This window comes from Bufo bufo, chromosome 3 (assembly GCF_905171765.1).
Source record: "Bufo bufo chromosome 3, aBufBuf1.1, whole genome shotgun sequence".
NCBI classification, from domain to species: domain Eukaryota; kingdom Metazoa; phylum Chordata; class Amphibia; order Anura; family Bufonidae; genus Bufo; species Bufo bufo.
In genome coordinates, this window is record NC_053391.1 from 380,662,173 (window position 1) to 380,681,201 (window position 19,029).

The 19,029-nt window shown below is 45.1% G+C and overlaps 1 protein-coding gene across 2 annotated transcripts in view; it reads right to left on the reverse strand.

The window, feature by feature from the left end:
* Positions 1 to 19,029, reverse strand: part of STYXL1 (serine/threonine/tyrosine interacting like 1) — a 110,063-nt gene that overhangs the window by 14,116 nt on the left and 76,918 nt on the right. For both annotated transcript variants that reach the window (XM_040424723.1, XM_040424721.1), the window contains exons 2-5: positions 15,867 to 15,973; positions 14,937 to 14,998; positions 8,669 to 8,768; positions 8,457 to 8,590 (exon numbers count right to left, since the gene is read on the reverse strand). In XM_040424723.1, the coding sequence (XP_040280657.1) occupies positions 8,457 to 8,590; positions 8,669 to 8,768; positions 14,937 to 14,998; positions 15,867 to 15,969 (399 nt within the window). In that variant the 5' untranslated portion in view covers positions 15,970 to 15,973. The remainder of the gene's footprint in view (positions 1 to 8,456; positions 8,591 to 8,668; positions 8,769 to 14,936; positions 14,999 to 15,866; positions 15,974 to 19,029) is intronic.

The window sequence follows — 19,029 nt, forward strand, 5'->3', positions numbered from 1 at the left end:
ATGGTGTGTCCATCCCGTAGGCTAACATAATGATGACAAACAGATAACGTCAACTTCTCTCAGTGCTTCAATCTGCATAAGGGCATCGGTCTGTAGGTGTTGGAACGTGGTCCATGGCATGGTGAAAGCGTAATTTATGTTGTCACACAGCAACATAGATCTGGGACCAGCTAAGGCCACTTTCACACTTGCGTTGTCCGGATCTGTTGTGTACTCCATTTGCCGGAGGTGCCCGCCGGATCTGTAACACCGCAAGTGAACTGAAAGCATTTGAAGACGGATCCGTCTTCAAAATGCGTTCAGTGTTACTATGGCACCCAGGACGCTATTAAAGTCCTGGCTGCCATAGTAGTAGTGGGGAGCGGGGGAGCGGTATACTTACCGTCCGTGCGGCTCCCGGGGCGCTCCAGAATGACGTGATCCATGCGCGTGGGGTGCCCTGACGTCACTCTGGAGCGCCCCAGGAGCCGCACGGACGGTAAGTATACTGCTCCCCCGCTCCCCACTCACTTTACCATGGCAAACAGGACTTTAGAGTCCTGGCAGCCATGGTAACCATTCAGAAAAAGCTAAACGTCGGATCCGGTAATCCGCCGAAACGACGTTTAGCTTAAGGCCGGATCCGGATTAATGCCTTTCAATGGGCATTAATTCCGGATCCGGCCTTGCGGCAAGTGTTCCGGATTTTTGACCGGAGCAAAAAGCGCAGCATGCTGCTGTATTTTCTCCGGCCAAAAACCGTCCCGGTCCTGAACTGAAGACATCCTGATGCATCCTGAACGGATTTCTCTCCATTCAGAATGCATTGGGATAAAACTGATCAGGAGTCTTCCGGCATAGAGCCCCGACGACGGAACTCTATGCCGGAACCCAACAACGCAAGTGTGAAAGAGCCCTAAGGCCACTTTCACACCTGCGTTTAGGTGCGGATCCGTCTGGTATCTGCACAGACGGATCCGCACCTATAATGCAAACGCTTGTATCCGTTCAAAACGGATCCGTTTGCATTACCATTAAAAAAAAATAAAAATTTTTTTTTTTTTTTTTGTTCATGATAATGCAAACGGATCCGTTTTGACTTACATTCAAAGTCAATGGGAGGCGGATCCGTTTTCAATTGCACCAATATTGTGTCAGTAAAAACGGATCCGGGGGGGCGTGGCCAGCCATGCAGGAGTGAGGACGTGTGTGCTGCGAGCTCCTCCATAGCACCGGAGTTAATCCACCGCCAGCAACCTTTTAAAGATGGGCAAAGTCCCTAAGAAAGGCAAGACCCGCTCTCTAGCCCCTCTGGCATCCTCACAGGGAGACATTCCCAGGCTCTTTGCCAGGCAACCTGCGACGCCGGGACCCGGTATGAATGAGCGCGCCAAGCGCTTCCAAGATGGCGCCGCCGGCCCTGAGGAAACTCCGCTCACAGAGACAGCCGAGCGGGAAGCTGAAAATTTGAATCAGCGGTCGCACCCACCGGATCGACGGAGAGCCCGGTCTGCGTCGGTGCCGACCCTAAGCAGCAGCCCTGACCGAGCCCAGACGCCGCATGTCCAGGAAGGAGAGTATCCTGGAGCACACGCTGAGCCGACATCCTCAGCCCAGGGGGGAGACCTGGCAGCTGCCATGATGTCTCCCTGCGACCCGGCGATACAGGTTAGTGAGGAGGAGTTCCCCCCGCTACAGAAGACTCCTCAGCTGACCCCTCACCCTGTTGTCTGGGGCCCTAGAACCCCCACCTCGCCCGCAGCTTCACTGAGCCCAGGGGTGGGATCTCCCGCTAGATCTCCCTGGTCAGATGCCCCAGCCAGCTTTATGGGGCACCCCCAGCCACAGAGGGATAATTCTCACTTGGGGCAACCTGAAGGGGTTAATGAGAAGACCTCAAATTTACCACAGGCTGCGGCCTCCTCCCAGTACGTGCTGCGGGAGCTTTCTTCTATTCACTCTCCTGAGCCGTCCCCAGCAAACTCCCCACACTGGTCCACGGGCTCATCATGGGACGGATCCCACCCACGCCATGATGGTGGCGCCTCCTCAGGCACACAGACCCTGGCTAACCCTGCAGCATCAGTCTTAGAAGGCTCTTTACCTTTGCCCCAGGGTTCTATGTCGCGCGCTCCTCCACCTGACGAGGACTCTCGGCCTCCTACCATGGCGGACTTGCGCAATCTGATGTGCTCACTTCCCACCAAGGCAGATCTTTCTAGTTTTGCAGCTAATATTTTACAAGAATGTAAAAAAGAATTCACACAAGTACGCTCTGAGATGGCCTTGATTGATACAAAGGTGGACACTGTTCAGCAGGAACATGATTCCTTGTCTGCAGATGTGCAGGTATTGAAAGACAAACTACAATCCCACGATGCACAGATACACGCCTTGCAATACCATCTGGATGATGTCGAAAACAGGAGCCGTCGCAATAATATTCGGATTAGAGGCCTGCCTGAGGCAATAACGCAGGCGGCTCTTTTATCTACCATTGTAAAAATCTTCAATGATCTTCTGGGACGTCCGCCAAGCTCCAGCATCGAGATTGACCGAGCTCATAGGGCATTGAGGCCTCCCAATCCTGACCCCTCAAAACCAAGGGACGTCATCTGCAGAGTCCACTTTTACGCCATCAAAGATCAGATCCTACTCAAGGCCCGACAGATGTCGTCTCTTTCTTACGACGGTGTCCCCTTCATCTTGCTGCAGGACTTATCCCGCCACACCCTGGCCCAACGTGCTGCCTTACGCCCAGTGTTACACCTCCTCAAAGAGCGCAGCATCCCCTACCGTTGGGGCTTTCCTTTTGCCCTGCTTGCAGGCCCTAAAGAGCAAGTTGTCACTTTGCGGGACCCTACAGATCTTCCCCACTTTCTACAGCAGCTGGACTTGCCACCGGTTGAATTGGGACCCTGGCCTTCCCTCCTCCAGCCTACCTCTGAGGCGAGAGGGCGACAACGTCCATTGCATGCTGAAAAACCTCCCAATTCTTTGGCTCAGGCCTCAAGAGGACGGCGCCAGAAAGGATCGGAATACTCTGGTCGCAGATCCTCACCTCGCCTTACCACCTGAGGGACTCCCTGTTGTACCTGCCTGGGTCTACTAAAGCTCTAATATGCCGAATGTTTTTTTTATTGGCTTTTAGCTGTTTGCCCATTCTCTTTATCTGTTTTTGTGCTTTAAACTTGCTGGTGCTTTTAAGTTCCCATCTGCATCCACTGGTGTTGTGGGGGGCCAGCTCCTGTCCGGCTGACACTTTTCCCCCCAAATAAGCAGAGACTTTCCCTTGGGGTCCCTTCCCCCCCAGGCGACAGCCTCTTTGGACCTTCGGGTCACATAAAACCACCCTATTCTCCCCTTTCTTAGGGTTACTCACCTGTTTGACTACTTCTAACTGTTGTTCTTCTATATTTGTTTTTTTCTTGTTGTTGATTGTCTCCCCGTGCCTCCCTTGTGTTTTTCTCCTTCCCCCCACCTCCCACAGCAATGGGGTCTCTGAAGATTGCATCATTCAACGCGAAAGGCCTCAACACTCCCGAAAAAAGGGCCCAGGTACTTCATCACTTCCATCGTCAAAAGGTACATATTGTCTGTTTCCAAGAAACACATTTTAAGGAGGGTAGCGCCCCGAACATACGACATCGACACTACACCACCTGGCACTTTGCAAACAATGCGGTGAATAAGACCAAAGGAGTTGCCATAGCGATCCATAAGTCTTTACCCCACCAAGTGCTGGGGTGTACTGCCGACCCAGATGCAAGATATGTGGCCCTCACATTACTTATTGGAGGCCAGGAATTAACCTTCCTCAATGTATATGCCCCTAATCAAAATCAAGCCTCCTTCATTGTAAACCTCATTGATAACGTCATACCGATACTTAGGGGGACAACTATCTTATGTGGTGACCTTAACTTGACACTTGACCCGACACTTGACAATTCGACTGGACGTGCCTCTCTTACATATCCCACCATTAAAAAGGTAAAACGGGCACTGCTCCAACTACAATTGCGAGATGCCTGGAGGATCCAGCACCCAGTTGACAAGGACTACACCTTTTATTCTGCCCCCCATGGCTCATATAGTCGTATTGATCATATCCTTATCCAGCAGTCGGCCCTATCCTGGCTTGACTCCACACAAATAGGAAATATCCTCTGGTCGGACCACGCTCCCATATACTGCTCCTTGAATTTGCCCTTTCTCTCTAGGCAGGAATGGACATGGCGATTAAATGAGAGTCTCCTTCTTGACGCGGGGTGCGCTGCTGACCTTGCTAGCAGTATAACAAATTTCTTATCAGATCATAAGGAAGATTCTACCTCAATTCCGATCCGATGGGAGGCCTTGAAGTGTGTTCTTCGAGGTGTACTCATTAAGCACGGCGCCCGTCTCAAGAAGGAGAAAGCTCATTCACTTAAACTTGCTCTGCAAAGAGTCACCTCCCTGGAACTTGCCCACAAACGAGCACTTACCCTGCAAACCCTACATGATCTCCAAAATGCACGTATGGAAGCTAAACGTCTCCTAGATGTATCCTACAAACGTATGGTACAAGTTTGCAGGAGTAAATTCTACGAATACGGGAATAAAAGTGGTCGTATGCTGGCAAGGGCTCTAAAGGGAAGACTAGCAGCCTCCCATATTCCCGCTATCAAAAATGCCCAAGATCGTATGATCCACACATCCGCTGATATTGCGACTACTTTCCACTCTTTTTACTCGAAGCTCTACAACCTGCCCCAGCCGTCCCCTCAAATGGTGGGCAAACACCCCGACCAACCTCTCTTGCTCCCCAAACTTTCTGAGCTTGATTCTGCCACTATGGAGGCCCCATTCACAGACACCGAACTCCATACGGTACTTAAGTCACTCCCGGGTGGCAAGAGCCCAGGCCCTGACGGGTTCACGGCTAGGTTTTACAAGGCCTTTTCCTCTAATCTATCCCCTATTATGCTCCAGGTTTTCAATGGAGTGTCTCCTGGGGTCCCCTTCCCGGCGCAGACCACGGAGGCGCATATTACGGTCATTCCGAAACCAGGAAAGGACCCGCACCTATGTGCCAGTTATCGTCCTATCTCCCTGTTAAACGTGGATCTCAAGATATTCGCCAAATTAATGGCGAACAGATTGAATGCTTATTTGCCTTCCCTGGTTTCTGCTGATCAGGTTGGGTTTGTGCCGGGGAGGGAGGCCCGGGACAACACTCTTAAAACCCTAGACATTATCCATTATGCTAAATCCAAAAAGACCCCCCTTATGGTGCTTTCCCTAGACGCAGAAAAGGCCTTTGATCGGATATCTTGGAATGCCATCCATGAGACCCTTTCACATATAGGTCTAGGCCCAACATTCCTGTCAAAAATCCTGACATTATACCAACATCCCACCGCTAGAGTCAAAGTAAATGGTACCCTTTCCCCCCCCTTCCCAATCCATAATGGGACACGGCAGGGATGCCCATTATCCCCCTTATTATACGTTCTGGTTATGGAACACCTGCTGGCTTCTATTCGTGCCAATCCAGATATAACAGGAATAAAGATCGGATCACGAGAATATAAATGTGCGGCATTTGCTGACGATCTCCTGCTCTACATAACCAATCCTCGTATCTCCTTACCGTCCTTACTTCGGGAGGTAGCTCAATTTGGTACCTGGTCCAATTTCAAGATTAATATGTCCAAGTCAGAGGCCCTAGACGTCACTTTACCGAGCGAACTGACCCCTGCTCTTAAGGCTTCTTTTCCCTTTGCCTGGCCATCTAAAGGCATAACGTATCTGGGGATTAAAATAACAGCAGACCTCTCACATCTTCATAAATTGAACTTTGCGCCCCTCCTAGTACAGTTTCAAAAAGATTTAGATGGATGGCGTAAACGAGAATTTTCCTGGTTTGGAAGGATTAGTATTATAAAGATGACCCTTTTACCAAAACTATTGTACCTTTTACAAACTATTCCCCTTCACATACCGTCCACTTTCTGGTCCCAGCTCCGTAGGTGCTTCACACAATTCGTATGGGCCCCTGGTCGACCGCGGATAAAATGGGAAATAATGACCCGCACCAAGGAAACGGGAGGAGTAGGTCTTCCAGATTGTAGACTATACTATCACTCTGCAGCACATGCCCGACTGTTGGACTTGACATGTACCGATTCCCCCAAGGCGTGGGTGCAAATTACAAAAGATACTTCTACGTGTGCGGTATCAACCCTCCCATGGCTAATGGGCTCTCCACGCCAAACATTGTCACATTTGTCCTTCACTGCTCACCATACCCTTGCAACTTTAGCATCCATTGGTCGCCCATCCTCACTGATTGACCCTAAAGGCCCTCTGGTGCCAGTCACGGATCATCCTAGATTCCCCCCAGGACACTCTTCTAAACATTTTCTTCAAAGCTCAAGATTCCGACCGATCAGGTTTTGCCAAGTTCTCTCTGGCCCTACACTAAAACCCCTATCCCAAATTTTAGAGGCTCCACTAACCCGCAACTCCTTTGAACACATGCAGCTTCAACACTTCTACGCCTCTCTAAGTAGAACTCATACTCTGAACAGAAAACTCACTGAGTTTGAGCGGATGTGTATCTCCTCCTCAGTGACTTCACACCCCATATCCTCAGTATACAAACTTCTGATACACCAGCGATCCTCATGCCTTCCCCCATATTGTCAAGCCTGGGAGCGAGATCTGGGGAATCATTATACTCCAGCCCAGTGGAACAGATGCTTCCTTCTAACACACAAATCAACGGTTTCGGCCAAAGCTCAGGAAACGAGCTACAAAATTATATCCAGATGGTACCGAGTACCAGCACTACTCCATAAATGGTTCCCGACGGTGTCGGATCGTTGTTGGAGATGTCTGAATGAGGAAGGCACGATGATCCATATATGGTGGAACTGTAGCGGCTTAAGGCCCTTTTGGAACTTCGTTCATAGAATGATTAAAGAGATCACGGGTGTCCCTATCCAAAACTCTCCAGAAGCCCTTCTGTTATTCGACAGTGTCCTGAACGTCCCGGCATATAAAAAATCCCTTCTAAAATATATGGTTCAGGCAGCAAAGGCAGTGATTCCCAGACATTGGAAATCTTCTTCTCCCCCCTCACCTGAGGAGTGGTTTGACGAAATTGCCTTGTATCAGAGGTTGGAAGATCTCATTTGTATTACGCCCTCAGACACCACACGCTATGTACAGACTTGGGGCCCCTGGGAAGTCTTTCGTTCCTCAGACACATTTCGTGATGCGCAAGTTTAACCGCTTTAGCAGAAATTATACCCTTTCCCCTCCTTTCCTCCCCCCTAATCCCTTGTCTAATGTCTTGTCTGTCTATATGTTACTGAAATTTTACATGTCCATTTAGATACGTCTCACTCATATTCTTCCATGAGCTAAGCTATGTGATAACGGGTGTATACCCAACACAATTCTGTGGACATTATGTTTAAATTGATAACATTTTTTGAATGTGCATTTGTCTCTATTTTGGTTGTACCAGAAAAATTTCAATAAAACTTAAATTTGAAAAAAAAAAAAATGTGAAAAACGGATCCGTCCCCATTGACTTAAATTGTAAGTCAGGACGGATCCGTTAGGCTCCGCATAGTCAGACGGTCATCAAAACGCTGCAAGCTGCGTTTTAGTGACCGTCTAAAAGACGCAACGGAGACCAAACGCAGCTAAATTGATGCATTCTGAACGGATCCTTATCCATTCAGAATGCATTGGAGCTGAACTGATCCGTTTTGGGCCGCTTGTGAGAGCCTTGAAACAGATCTCACAGGCGGACCCAGAAACGGCAGTGTGAAAGTAGCCTAACCGTCTAACGTACACTATATGGCAGTTGTCTGAAAAAGAATGACTGGACATGTTGATTTTTAACATGTACAATCCTTTGTTCTTGATGCCAAAGGTGTCTGCCAGAAGCTTGCTGCCCTCTCCCTATTAAAAACACATGCCTGGTGGGCTAGGGAAGAATAGCTGTCAGTCAAGCGATTTAAATGGAATGTTGAACAAAGTGTTTGAGCTGAAGGAAGCATGTTATAGAGCAGGAGGAGCTGAGCTGATTGGTTTATATCTGCCCTCATTCTGGGCTTTGAATAGGAGGTGGTCCTATTAGTCTATATACAGAGATAGCTGTCAATCACCGATAGGACCGCCTCCTGGACTTCACAGCCCAGAATGAGCAGAAATATAAATGAATGAAATACAAGTTTTACTGAATCTTTTTCCGTAAAACTATATATCAGTCTGCTCAGCTCCTCCTGCTCTATAACATGCTGCCTGCAGATTATACTGCATTTTCATAGTGAAAGGTTCCCTTTAAGGTGTACAGGCACCTTGAGATTTATCCAAACTGGAAAATGCCTTTAGCCATACTTAACAGTGTCTTTGCCAAAGGTGTACATCTAAACAGCAGGTTTTGCCTCCTTGCAAAAAGTTCCTTTAGTAATTACCTGGGGCATCCAAAACACTTTCTGAGACCTGAAGAAATGGTAATAAGCAGAAAATTCTTCATACCCCCCTTTCAGCACCAGCACTGGTAGACGAGTGACTTTTGACATGACCTGGGCACACTGTATAGCTGGACCTGTGAAGTGATTTCAATGTTAAAATACTTTACATCATTTCCACCATTTCATAGAAGTATTGAATATCATTCTCTTACCTTCACCATCCAACGAATCAGTCCGACTATCATATACCACACAGTACTTCATGCAGTCCAACTCTATAGACTCCGGCAACAGGAAACACGAGTCTTCATTCTATAGAAAGAATATAAAAGACTGTATTGTACTGTCCATAGTCAGATAAGGCCAAGTGTATGAAGCAGGTATGGCAGGGCACACAGGCTGTATGCCCTTTGTATACTAAAGTGCAGGTCCCATCTGCTGCCGTATGTGCCGATGCCATGTGAATGAAGCAATTCTCTTCTGGGAACTTTTCCAGTGTATTTACTGAGTATGTTGTACAGATGTAGTGTGAATGTAGCCTTACATTTACCTCAACTGTTTTGAAAGGTTTCTAGAAAACATGGCATGGCTGAGAGATGTCACGGGCAGTGGGTGTAGAACCTGTGCGCCAACTAACTGGTTTGACTTAGGGCTAGACCTAAGAGTGTTATCCTGGCAGTGCCCTGTTTTACCCTTTAACCTCTATACAGGAATTTGGACTTCGCTGCAGGGGAGCCGCCAGGCCACTACCTCTTGGAATGGTCCCAGTGTGGTTGGCTGCTAACCCACGGGGATCAGAGACACCAGTTCAAGGCACCAACAGGGTCAAGCAATGCTCGTAGTCAGGAACAGGTAAGAGTCAGGACAGGCAGAGTACATGCAAATCTGTGAAACTAGTCCTAGGTCAGGGCAAGAGGCAGAGGGTCAATTTGGTAAACAGGAAAAGGTCAGGCAGCGCAGAGTCAGAATCGGTAAACAGGCAGAGTTCAGTGCACAGGCAGACAAACAGAACAGCACACCTTAGCTTAAAACCCAGGGGAAGGTGCCTGAAACACGATGCGGTGACCAGCCATTGGCTTGAGAAGACTAAGGTGCGCGCTTGCCCTTTAAGAGCTGAAGAGCACATGCAGGTGACCTACGAACAGACCTGAGGGAACTGACAGAGAAGCGCAGGTAGAGGATCAGAATTGGTAAGCAGGCAGAGGTCGGTACATGGACAGACAAAAAGAACAGAACACCGTAGCAGGAAAATAGCAAGCTAGACAACCTAAAGCTCAGGAGGCGTGCTTAAAGGGATTCTGTCACCTCGTTTTTGGTTATAGAGCTGCGGACATGCATGGCTAGATCGCGCGAGCTCGCACATTGCGAGATTACGGCAATCTAACTGTGAAGAAAGGAGGAGATTCGGAGGACATAGGCGGTGCTGGGCTCCTTCACAGGGGGGCGTGGCAGGGCACCAGGAAGGTTCGTACAGCCCCTTGGGCACCTTACAAGGCTCATTTACATATCTCTAAAATCATTTTTTAAACAAAATAAAGCCCTAAATGATAATAATTATTGGACCCGGAGAGGGATCACGATGCTTCACATATATGCACTGCGGGAAAATTGAAACCTATAGGGGAAATATTTCACGGGACACCAATCACTGCGTTAAAACACTATAGATATGCCCAACTTAAGCATGCACTAGCATATACGCGAAATAAAATTTCTCAAACACTAGGTACGCAAACACTGTTAGATTTTTGTTACAATTCATTTGGGAAAAAAGTTAGGATTTCACAAATTTACAGTAGATTAATAAAGGAATTAAGCACTGTTATCAAATTCAAAAGTGTTGATAAATGGGAAATGGATATAGGGGAATGCAACCCACTTCAATGGCGGGAGATATATCAAAATATTAAGAAGGCCTCTCTCTCACGCCAACACTGGTTGACACAATTTAAAATAGTACACCGACTATACCTCACCCCGGGTCTTCTATCTAAAATGTATGGAAAAAAAGAAAAATAATTTTGCTGTCTGAAATGTTCCTTCTCTGATGCTGGATATGTTCATATGTTATGGAGCTGTCCAGTTATCAAGACTTTCTGGCAAAGCATATTTCAGGGCATGGGGGCAATAACTGAAAATAGTCCCCCTTTAACTATTGAAGTAGCCATACTAGGACTTTTCCCCCCTGAGTTCAAACATAAAGTATTAAAAAGTGAACAGATTTGCTGGTTGAAGGGACTCTTACTGGCCAAGGTACTAATCCTTAGGAATTGGGTGATAGACAGGGCCCCTACACTACAAGAGTGGGAAAGATTAATGCAAAGAGTAAAAGAATTTGAGTTTATTAAATGTAAAGGGGAGAAACATCGGACATATAGGTCTGTTTGATATGGGAGGAAGGAGATTAGTCCCACCCCGCGGCACTTTTTATTTTTATATGCTGACTGGCCTATCAGGCCAATGTGTCATATTAGAATCTTGTTAGTATGCAGATAATTGGGACTATACATCAGATGTAAAAGACACATGTATTACGCTCCTTCCCTTTTATATATTTGTATATTGCCTTTGTTTAGAGAAAACCAATAAAGATATTTGAATACCAAAAAAAATCTTTTTTTAAACAAAATAAAAGGACACAGCCCTATAGGACCGGTATATTGGGGACATGCTAGCGGCGATCTAGCCGTACATGTCCGCATCTCTATAACCGAAAACGAGGTGACAGAATCCCTTTAAAATACCCTGAGGTGACAAACTATTGGCTGGAAAAAACTAGGGTGCACTCTTGCACTTAATGGTGCTGCACCCAAATCCTGCCCCTTCTTCTTTGATTGCCATTTCCTAGAACAGTTATTAAACTATTTCAGGTCACCTAATATCTCACTCTGAATTATTAGGAATACTCAAATAAATTATCTATCCAAAAAAGTATGAGTAATACTATGTTCCTTTAAAATCATCACTTTTACTGAACATGATTAAAATAATAATCAAACAGTAATTAGGGATACCAATATATCGGTGCCATGCTTATTAAAGAAATGCAGTACCATAATGTAGAAAAAATTTCCTAGAACAGGCAATGTCATTCCCTGGCATAGGGAATGTCAGTCTAAGGCCTCATGCACACGACTGTTCTGTGTTTTGCGGTCCGCAAATCGGGGATTCGCAAAACACGGATGGCATCCGTGTGCGTTCCGCAATTTGCGGAATGGCACGGACAGCCATTAATATAACTGCCTATTCTTGTCCGCAAAACGCAGACAAGAATAGGACAGGTTATATTTTTTTTGCAGACCACGGAACGGAGCAACTGATGCGGACAGCACACGGAGTACTGTACGCATCTTTTGCGGCCCTATTGAAGTGAATGGGTCCGCATCCGAGCCGCCAAAACTGCGGCTCGGATGTGGACCAAAACAACGGCCGTGTGCATGAGGCCTAAGGAACAGGGGCAGGATTTTGGTGCGGCAACCTTGACTTCAGGCAAGAAGGGGCCAGCTTCCTTCACTTCCAACCGCTGATTAGCATACAGCAGGAGAGCTGAATAAAGATGACTTGAGTCAGAAGAACCATTTCTGAATACCATCCGAGACAACATGGGCCGACCGGTAAAGTACTCCGAATAGTTTAGAGGCCGGTATTTTTCTGACAGATTACGTTTAAATTGCTGCATTTTACCTCTTCTCTTTTTACACTGGTGCCTCATGCTCACTGCTGTCCTGCTCTTCGGAGCAAGCACAGGCGCCTCGTCACTCACCCAGCTTCTTCTTCTGCTCCCTCGGCAGTCTGGACCCACTTGCCCTCCTCTGCCCTGGAGCAATGGACTGACAGGTTCCCTTTAAGATGTGCATCATTTTTTTTACCGCAAAATATCATATTCATGTAGATGTACAGTACAGACCAAAAGTTTGGACACACCTTCTCATTCAAAGAGTTTTCTTTATTTTCATGACTATGAAGGCATCAAAACTATGAATTAACACATGTGGAATTATATACATAACAAACAAGTGTGAAACAACTGAAAATATGTCATATTCTAGGTTCTTCAAAGTAGCCACCTTTTGCTTTGATTACTGCTTTGCACCCTCTTGGCATTCTCTTGATGAGCTTCAAGAGGTAGTCCCCTGAAATGGTCTTCCAACAGTCTTGAAGGAGTTCCCAGAGATGCTTAGCACTTGTTGGCCCTTTTGCCTTCACTCTGCGGTCCAGCTCACCCCAAACCATCTCGATTGGGTTCAGGTCCGGTGACTGTGGAGGCCAGGTCATCTGGCGCAGCACCCCATCACTCTCCTTCATGGTCAAATAGCCCTTACTTTCAAAGTTTTCCCAATTTTTCGGCTGACTGACTGACCTTCATTTCTTAAAGTAATGATGGCCACTCGTTTTTCTTTACTTAGCTGCTTTTTCCTTGCCATAATACCAATTCTAACAGTCTATTCAGTAGGACTATCAGCTGTGTATCCACCTGACTTCTCCTCAACGCAACTGATGGTCCCAACCCCATTTATAAGGCAAGACATCCCACTTATTAAACCTGACAGGGCACACCTGTGAAGTGAAAACCATTTCAGGGGACTACCTCTTGAAGCTCATCAAGAGAATGCCAAGAGTGTGCAAAGCAGTAATCAAAGCAAAAGGTGGCTACTTTGAAGAACCTAGAATATGACATATTTTCAGTTGTTTCACACTTGTTTGTTATGTATATAATTCCACATGTGTTAATTCATAGTTTTGATGCCTTCAGTGTGAATCTACAATTTTCATAGTCATGAAAATAAAGAAAACTCTTTGAATGAGAAGGTGTGTCCAAACTTTTGGTCTGTACTGTATGTCAACCATAAAAAGTGTCTAGCAGGCCTAATGATCTGCCCCGTATATGCCACAAGAACCAAGTTGTAAATGAATGCAGTCACTATTGCTAAATCTTCTCAATGGACTTTTTAATGGCACCTAGAGAGATAATCACCCGGATGATGTCATACACTTGGCATTATAAGCTGGCAAATGGCCAAAAATATTAAATACCACCAAGTAACAGTTGCCGATGTCCCATGTGACTCTGCTGCAGACCACAGCCTATGCTTCCCTGTCAAGGCCCCCTGATATGTTCCAAGGGAGCGAGTGCATGGACTCTTCAGCTCTTAAAGGGCAAGAGTGCACCCTAGATTTCTCCAGCCAATAGCTGGTCACCTCAGTGTATTTTAAGCACATCCCCTGAGCTTTAGGTTGTCTAACTTTGTAGTTTCCTACTAAGGTATGCTGTTCTGTTTGTCTGCCCATGTACTCACCTCTGCCTGCTTACCAATTCTGATCCTCCGCCGGCTCGCCAAACTCGAGTTTCATGCTTTGCTTCATCGGGAGCATATATTTCACTATTTTGGCCCTTTGTTGATTCATTGCAAGGTGGATATATGTAATAGAAGTGACAGATTCCATGGGGAGACCCATATTTAGGACGTTTACCAAGATTTAGAGTTTGTGGGTATTTACATCTTGCGCTTTTAGGCCAAGTGCTGATGGTACATCACTATGCTGCGTCTTGTCTCTTTCTGTAAGATGCATGCCGTGTGTCATACATGAGAAGTTGCCCTTAGCTTCATGGAGTGGTGATTTACTGTGGATCCATAATAAGACTGAATTATCATCTATCAATTTATAATGTCAAGTATGTGATATTATCCGAACTGTTATCGCTCTATGTGTCGGTGAGCTGTGTACTTCATTTCTATAGACTTGCGTATGGACAGGGCCTATTTCCTTGTAATCTGCTGAGCTCGTTTGATGGACTACAGGAGGGAGTATATATTGAGTATCTGTTAAAGATGTGTGAATTTTATTCTATATTTTGTATCTCTAGGACTGTAATGAGTTAACTTTTTATTTTCCAAGTGCCTCCCTCCCACCCCTCTCGTTTCAAGACTGTAGAAGAGAGGGGAGGGGGGGCAAAGTGCTGTGCTGTGAGAAGTGTCTGATTTCTCATCTTTCTACAGGTGTCCCATAGAGTGTGGTGGAGATGCGTAAGCCAATCATATGGCTTGATGATATATATTATTCACTGCCTATAGAGAAGCACCTCTTTGAAGTGTCACATATGACGTATGCAGTATTATTGTTAGAATAGAAGCCATTACAAAATGGTGATGGTAACCAGATGTTTACATTAGTTCACATTCCAAAGTAGGGCCCAGTGCGCAGATGCAGGTGTATTATCTCCTCTCTCTTATCTCTTCTTCCTTTTTGACCAATGAAACAATGTTTTAGCCTCAGTGAGGACTGCCCTCTTCTGAAGATGTATATACGCCATACCCCATGTAATAAAAGTTAGAGATTGCATTGACCATCTATGTGTCAGCGTCTAGTCTCTCAGCCACGCGTGGATATTAACCCCCTGGGGGTACATTGATCTGGAACACCAGAGTGTATCTAAAATGCCCTAATTTAGGGCTGCTTTAACAAATCTTTTAATGGTACCTGCTTAGCTCTCCTTGCAGTAATAATGTGACTCTCGTTGTACTCCCTCTTGGTACGTGCATCTATCAAATGAAAAGAAACGGTTATCGAAAAAATATTACATATGACATTTTATGGTGTAGGGGGATGATAAATCTCCCCCACAATGCTTATGTAGAAACTACTTCAAGCTTATCTTTCTCGGGGCTTTAGTTTGATGAACTGCTTGAATAAATCTGTTTCTAAATATTTGGTGAAGAGAAATGTATTATTCTTACGTAACCGAGGTATCACCAGACAATAGGGAGGTGTCAAAGGAGTATTTCCATTATAAACCTGTATGACATATTCACCAGAAGAGCCACAAATGCTTGATAAGTGTGTATATTACAACAAAAAAATGCCATATAACCAGGGGCGGACTGGGAACTTAAAGTGGCCCTGGAAAAAAACACAAAAAGTTGCCCCATTTTGTAAGCAGGTCCAAATTAACAGAAAGTGGGGCAACACAAGTAGGGTGGTCAAGAATAGCATGCTGCAAAATACCATCCCAGCAGAACCAGATAACAGTGTAGCACAATATACTGCTCCAAAAGCTGGCCCTCTGAGGTGGACATCAATACCTTCCGTCTTCTGACCTCCTCCTCCAGTTGGCTATAGAGCAGGGGGATTAGGAGGTGATGTGCGGGCCACAGCAGTTGAATTCAGGAGGACATGTGCGGTCACTGGCCAAGTACATGAGTACCTGATTCTCACAGAGTTAATTACTGTTGAGAGCTCATTATGTACCTGATCAGACGAGAACCTGGGTGGCTCCCTGGGCATCGGCCCACTGGGAAATTTCCCTGTAGGCCAATACGCCCCTGCAAATAATGCAGTGGGATCAACACCACCTTAATATAGTCTGAAAACCTCATATGCTCTACCACCATAAATGTCTCCAATACTTACCCAGAAGACATAGATAATTTGGTTCGGCTAGCTTCGAGGACTTAGTAGATTGGTTCAGAATGTTGTAGAGCTCTGTTGCTGTACATGATACCAAGTCAGCCATGGTTCTAGAACAATAAAAGCTTTATTTTAATTTCAGCTAAAAAAAAATGATGGCCTACCTCTAGCATGGGGGCAACAGGGCCTAAATATGAGAGAACTATATTAGGTACTGTTCTGTAATATACTGTCTAGAGATGAGCGAATTTCATATTTTGAATTTCGTTCACGCTTCGTTTGGTGGTAAAATAAGAATTTATGGATTCTGTTACCACAGACCATAACGCAATCCGTTATGCAGGAGAGGACTCCCCTGCATAACGAAATCGGGACGGATCTGTTATGCAGCTCATAGACTTCTATTATGACGGAATGAATAACGGAATGCCTCGAAAGGCATTCAGTTATGCATTCCGTCATAGAATTGCGTTGTGGTCCGTGGTAACAGAATCCATAATGCAATTCTGCTTTTACCACCAAACGAAGCGTGAACGAATTTCATACCATGAAATTCGCTCATCTCTAATACTGTCATTAGCCAAATCATCTCTAGCTTAAAAAAAGGGAAACTATAGTCATACATGGTAGTAGATTAAGACAACAGCACTCTTAATGTATGCAGAATAGTGGTTTTATCCATAAGGCAACTTCACATATAAGTGACGTTTCGGTCCAAACAATGACCTTTTTCAAACATTGTGAAATAATACAAGCAATACAAAATAGTCATATTGAGGTGACGTCAAGTGTGACCATATTTATACAAACACCAATGCACTATTACACCTCTCAAGTTCAAACTTCAACGTCTCCACATTGTTTTCTTATCATAGAACCTGTCCACTGGACTAATCGTATAAGTAGGAATTGCAAATTGCAGGGTTACATATTGGTGTAAACCGCTATGTATATTTTACTTCGTGGTATGCTCAGTATACAGGATAACCAATGGAAAGAGTTAGCTATACAAGGCAAACGTGACAAAATAGATGCATCCACCCTAGTGCATATGGTATGCAGATCCTCCTATCTGTATGCTATAATTAAGGACATATATAGAACCTTATCAGGACCTAGGTACTAATTTATGCAATACAAAACAGCAAGTAAATATTTACAGCTAGCACACAATCTAACAGGTAGGACTATGCTAGAAGAAGGAACCGGGTGCCCCCATGTGGGGTTGGACTTACCAAGTTGTCTTAAATACCCAGGCCCCGGAAGTGACAACCGGAACCGGAAATAGTGTGCGTTTCGCGATGGAACGCATGTTAGAATGAATCTCTAATTGTATTTGGGAACTCTCGGTGGAGGTACCGGCATGGGTATATCGGCTAGTTATATCCTGGGACCCCACCTATTAAAACCACTTCCTCCTTCCTGCTGGATACATCTACCTTTCTCAGTCTAATTAGACAAATAGGTCCCCTCTCTGGTGAATGCAGACTTGTAACTTGGGATGTAAATAGCTTATACACCTCTATACAACATGAAAAAGGGATCAGGGCCACCAGACTCTTACTAGAAGAAGCAGATATAGCACTCCAATTGACTCATTTTTACATTGATCTCCCACTTCTTTTACATTCAGAAACAAGGAACCGCGATGGGTTCTCACGCAGCGCCACCCTACGCTAATAGCTACATGGCTCGCTTTGAAAAAGAACATGTATATCCCCATCCTCTCTTCCTCCAACATGCTGTAATGTGGAAAAGGTACATAGACGACATCTTTTGCCCGTGGGATGGCCCTGAATACTCCCTCCTACTATTCCATACCCATTTAAATTCCATTTTCCATAACTACAATTCACCATTCACCACAATATACATAAAAATTCGTTTTCTCAGGCTCGCTTTTTCATATATATCTTCTTTCACTCCTCTCTCTCCAGCAACTTGGTAAGTCCAACCCCACATGGGGGCACCCGGTTCCTTCTTCTAGCATAGTCCTACCTGTTAGATTGTGTGCTAGCTGTAAATATTTACCTGCTGTTTTGTATTGCATAAATTAGTACCTAGGTCCTGATAAGGTTCTATATACGGTATGTCCTTAACTATAGCATACAGATAGGAGGATCTGCATACCATATGCACTAGGGGGGATGCATCTATTTTGTCACGTTTGCCATGTATAGCTAACTCTTTCCATTGGTTATCCTGTATACTGAACACACCATGAGCTAAAATATACATAGCGGTTTACACCAATATGTAACCCTGCAATTTGCAATTCCTACTTATACGATTAGTCCAGTGGACAGGTTCTATGATAAGAAAACAATGTGGAGACGTTGAAGTTTGAACTTGAGAGGTGTAATAGTGCATTGGTGTTTGTATAAATATGGTCACACTTGACGTCACCTCAATATGACTATTTTGTATTGCTTGTATTATTTCACAGTGTTTGAAAAAGGTCATTGTTTGGACCGAAACGTCACTTGAATGTGAAGTTGCCTTATGAATAAAACCACTATTCTGCATACATTAAGAGTGCTGTTGTCCTAATCTACTACTAAGTTTAGGCTGGGCAGCCACAACAACACGCACCTGAAACATAGCAGACCAGAGTGCCACGCCATTCCTATATAATTATAGTCATAACTGGACCATAATGAAGAATTTGATTATTTTCTCCGGCTTTAGTACACTTAGCCAGTCATGTATGGTGCACCACGTAAAAACACCGGTGCAGGGTAAATGGGTGGCCTGGGTACCTTGAAACCAGAGGCATGTCGTACATATTTACAGCATTCTATTAACATCCAATTTGAATAAATTATATAGATATGATTAAAAATGAAGATGAAGGAAAACAGGAAAATGTCAGCAGACAGGCACTATATATACTATAGTACTCTGTTATGTACTCTAGGGGGAGATTGATCAAAACCAGCGTAAAGGAAAACTGGCTTGGTCGCTCATATCAACCAATCAGATTCCAACTTTCATTTTTCAGAGCTCTTCATGGGGCCAAGACACTTTGGGCGGGGATCGTAGGTGGCCAGGAATGGTAAGATCATGGACAGGTGTGCTTCTTTTTCCCCCCCGTTAACTACTAATGTAATTGTCAGTCCCTTTAACTGCACAAAAACAGAAAGTCCAGCCACCCTCAGCAGATAAA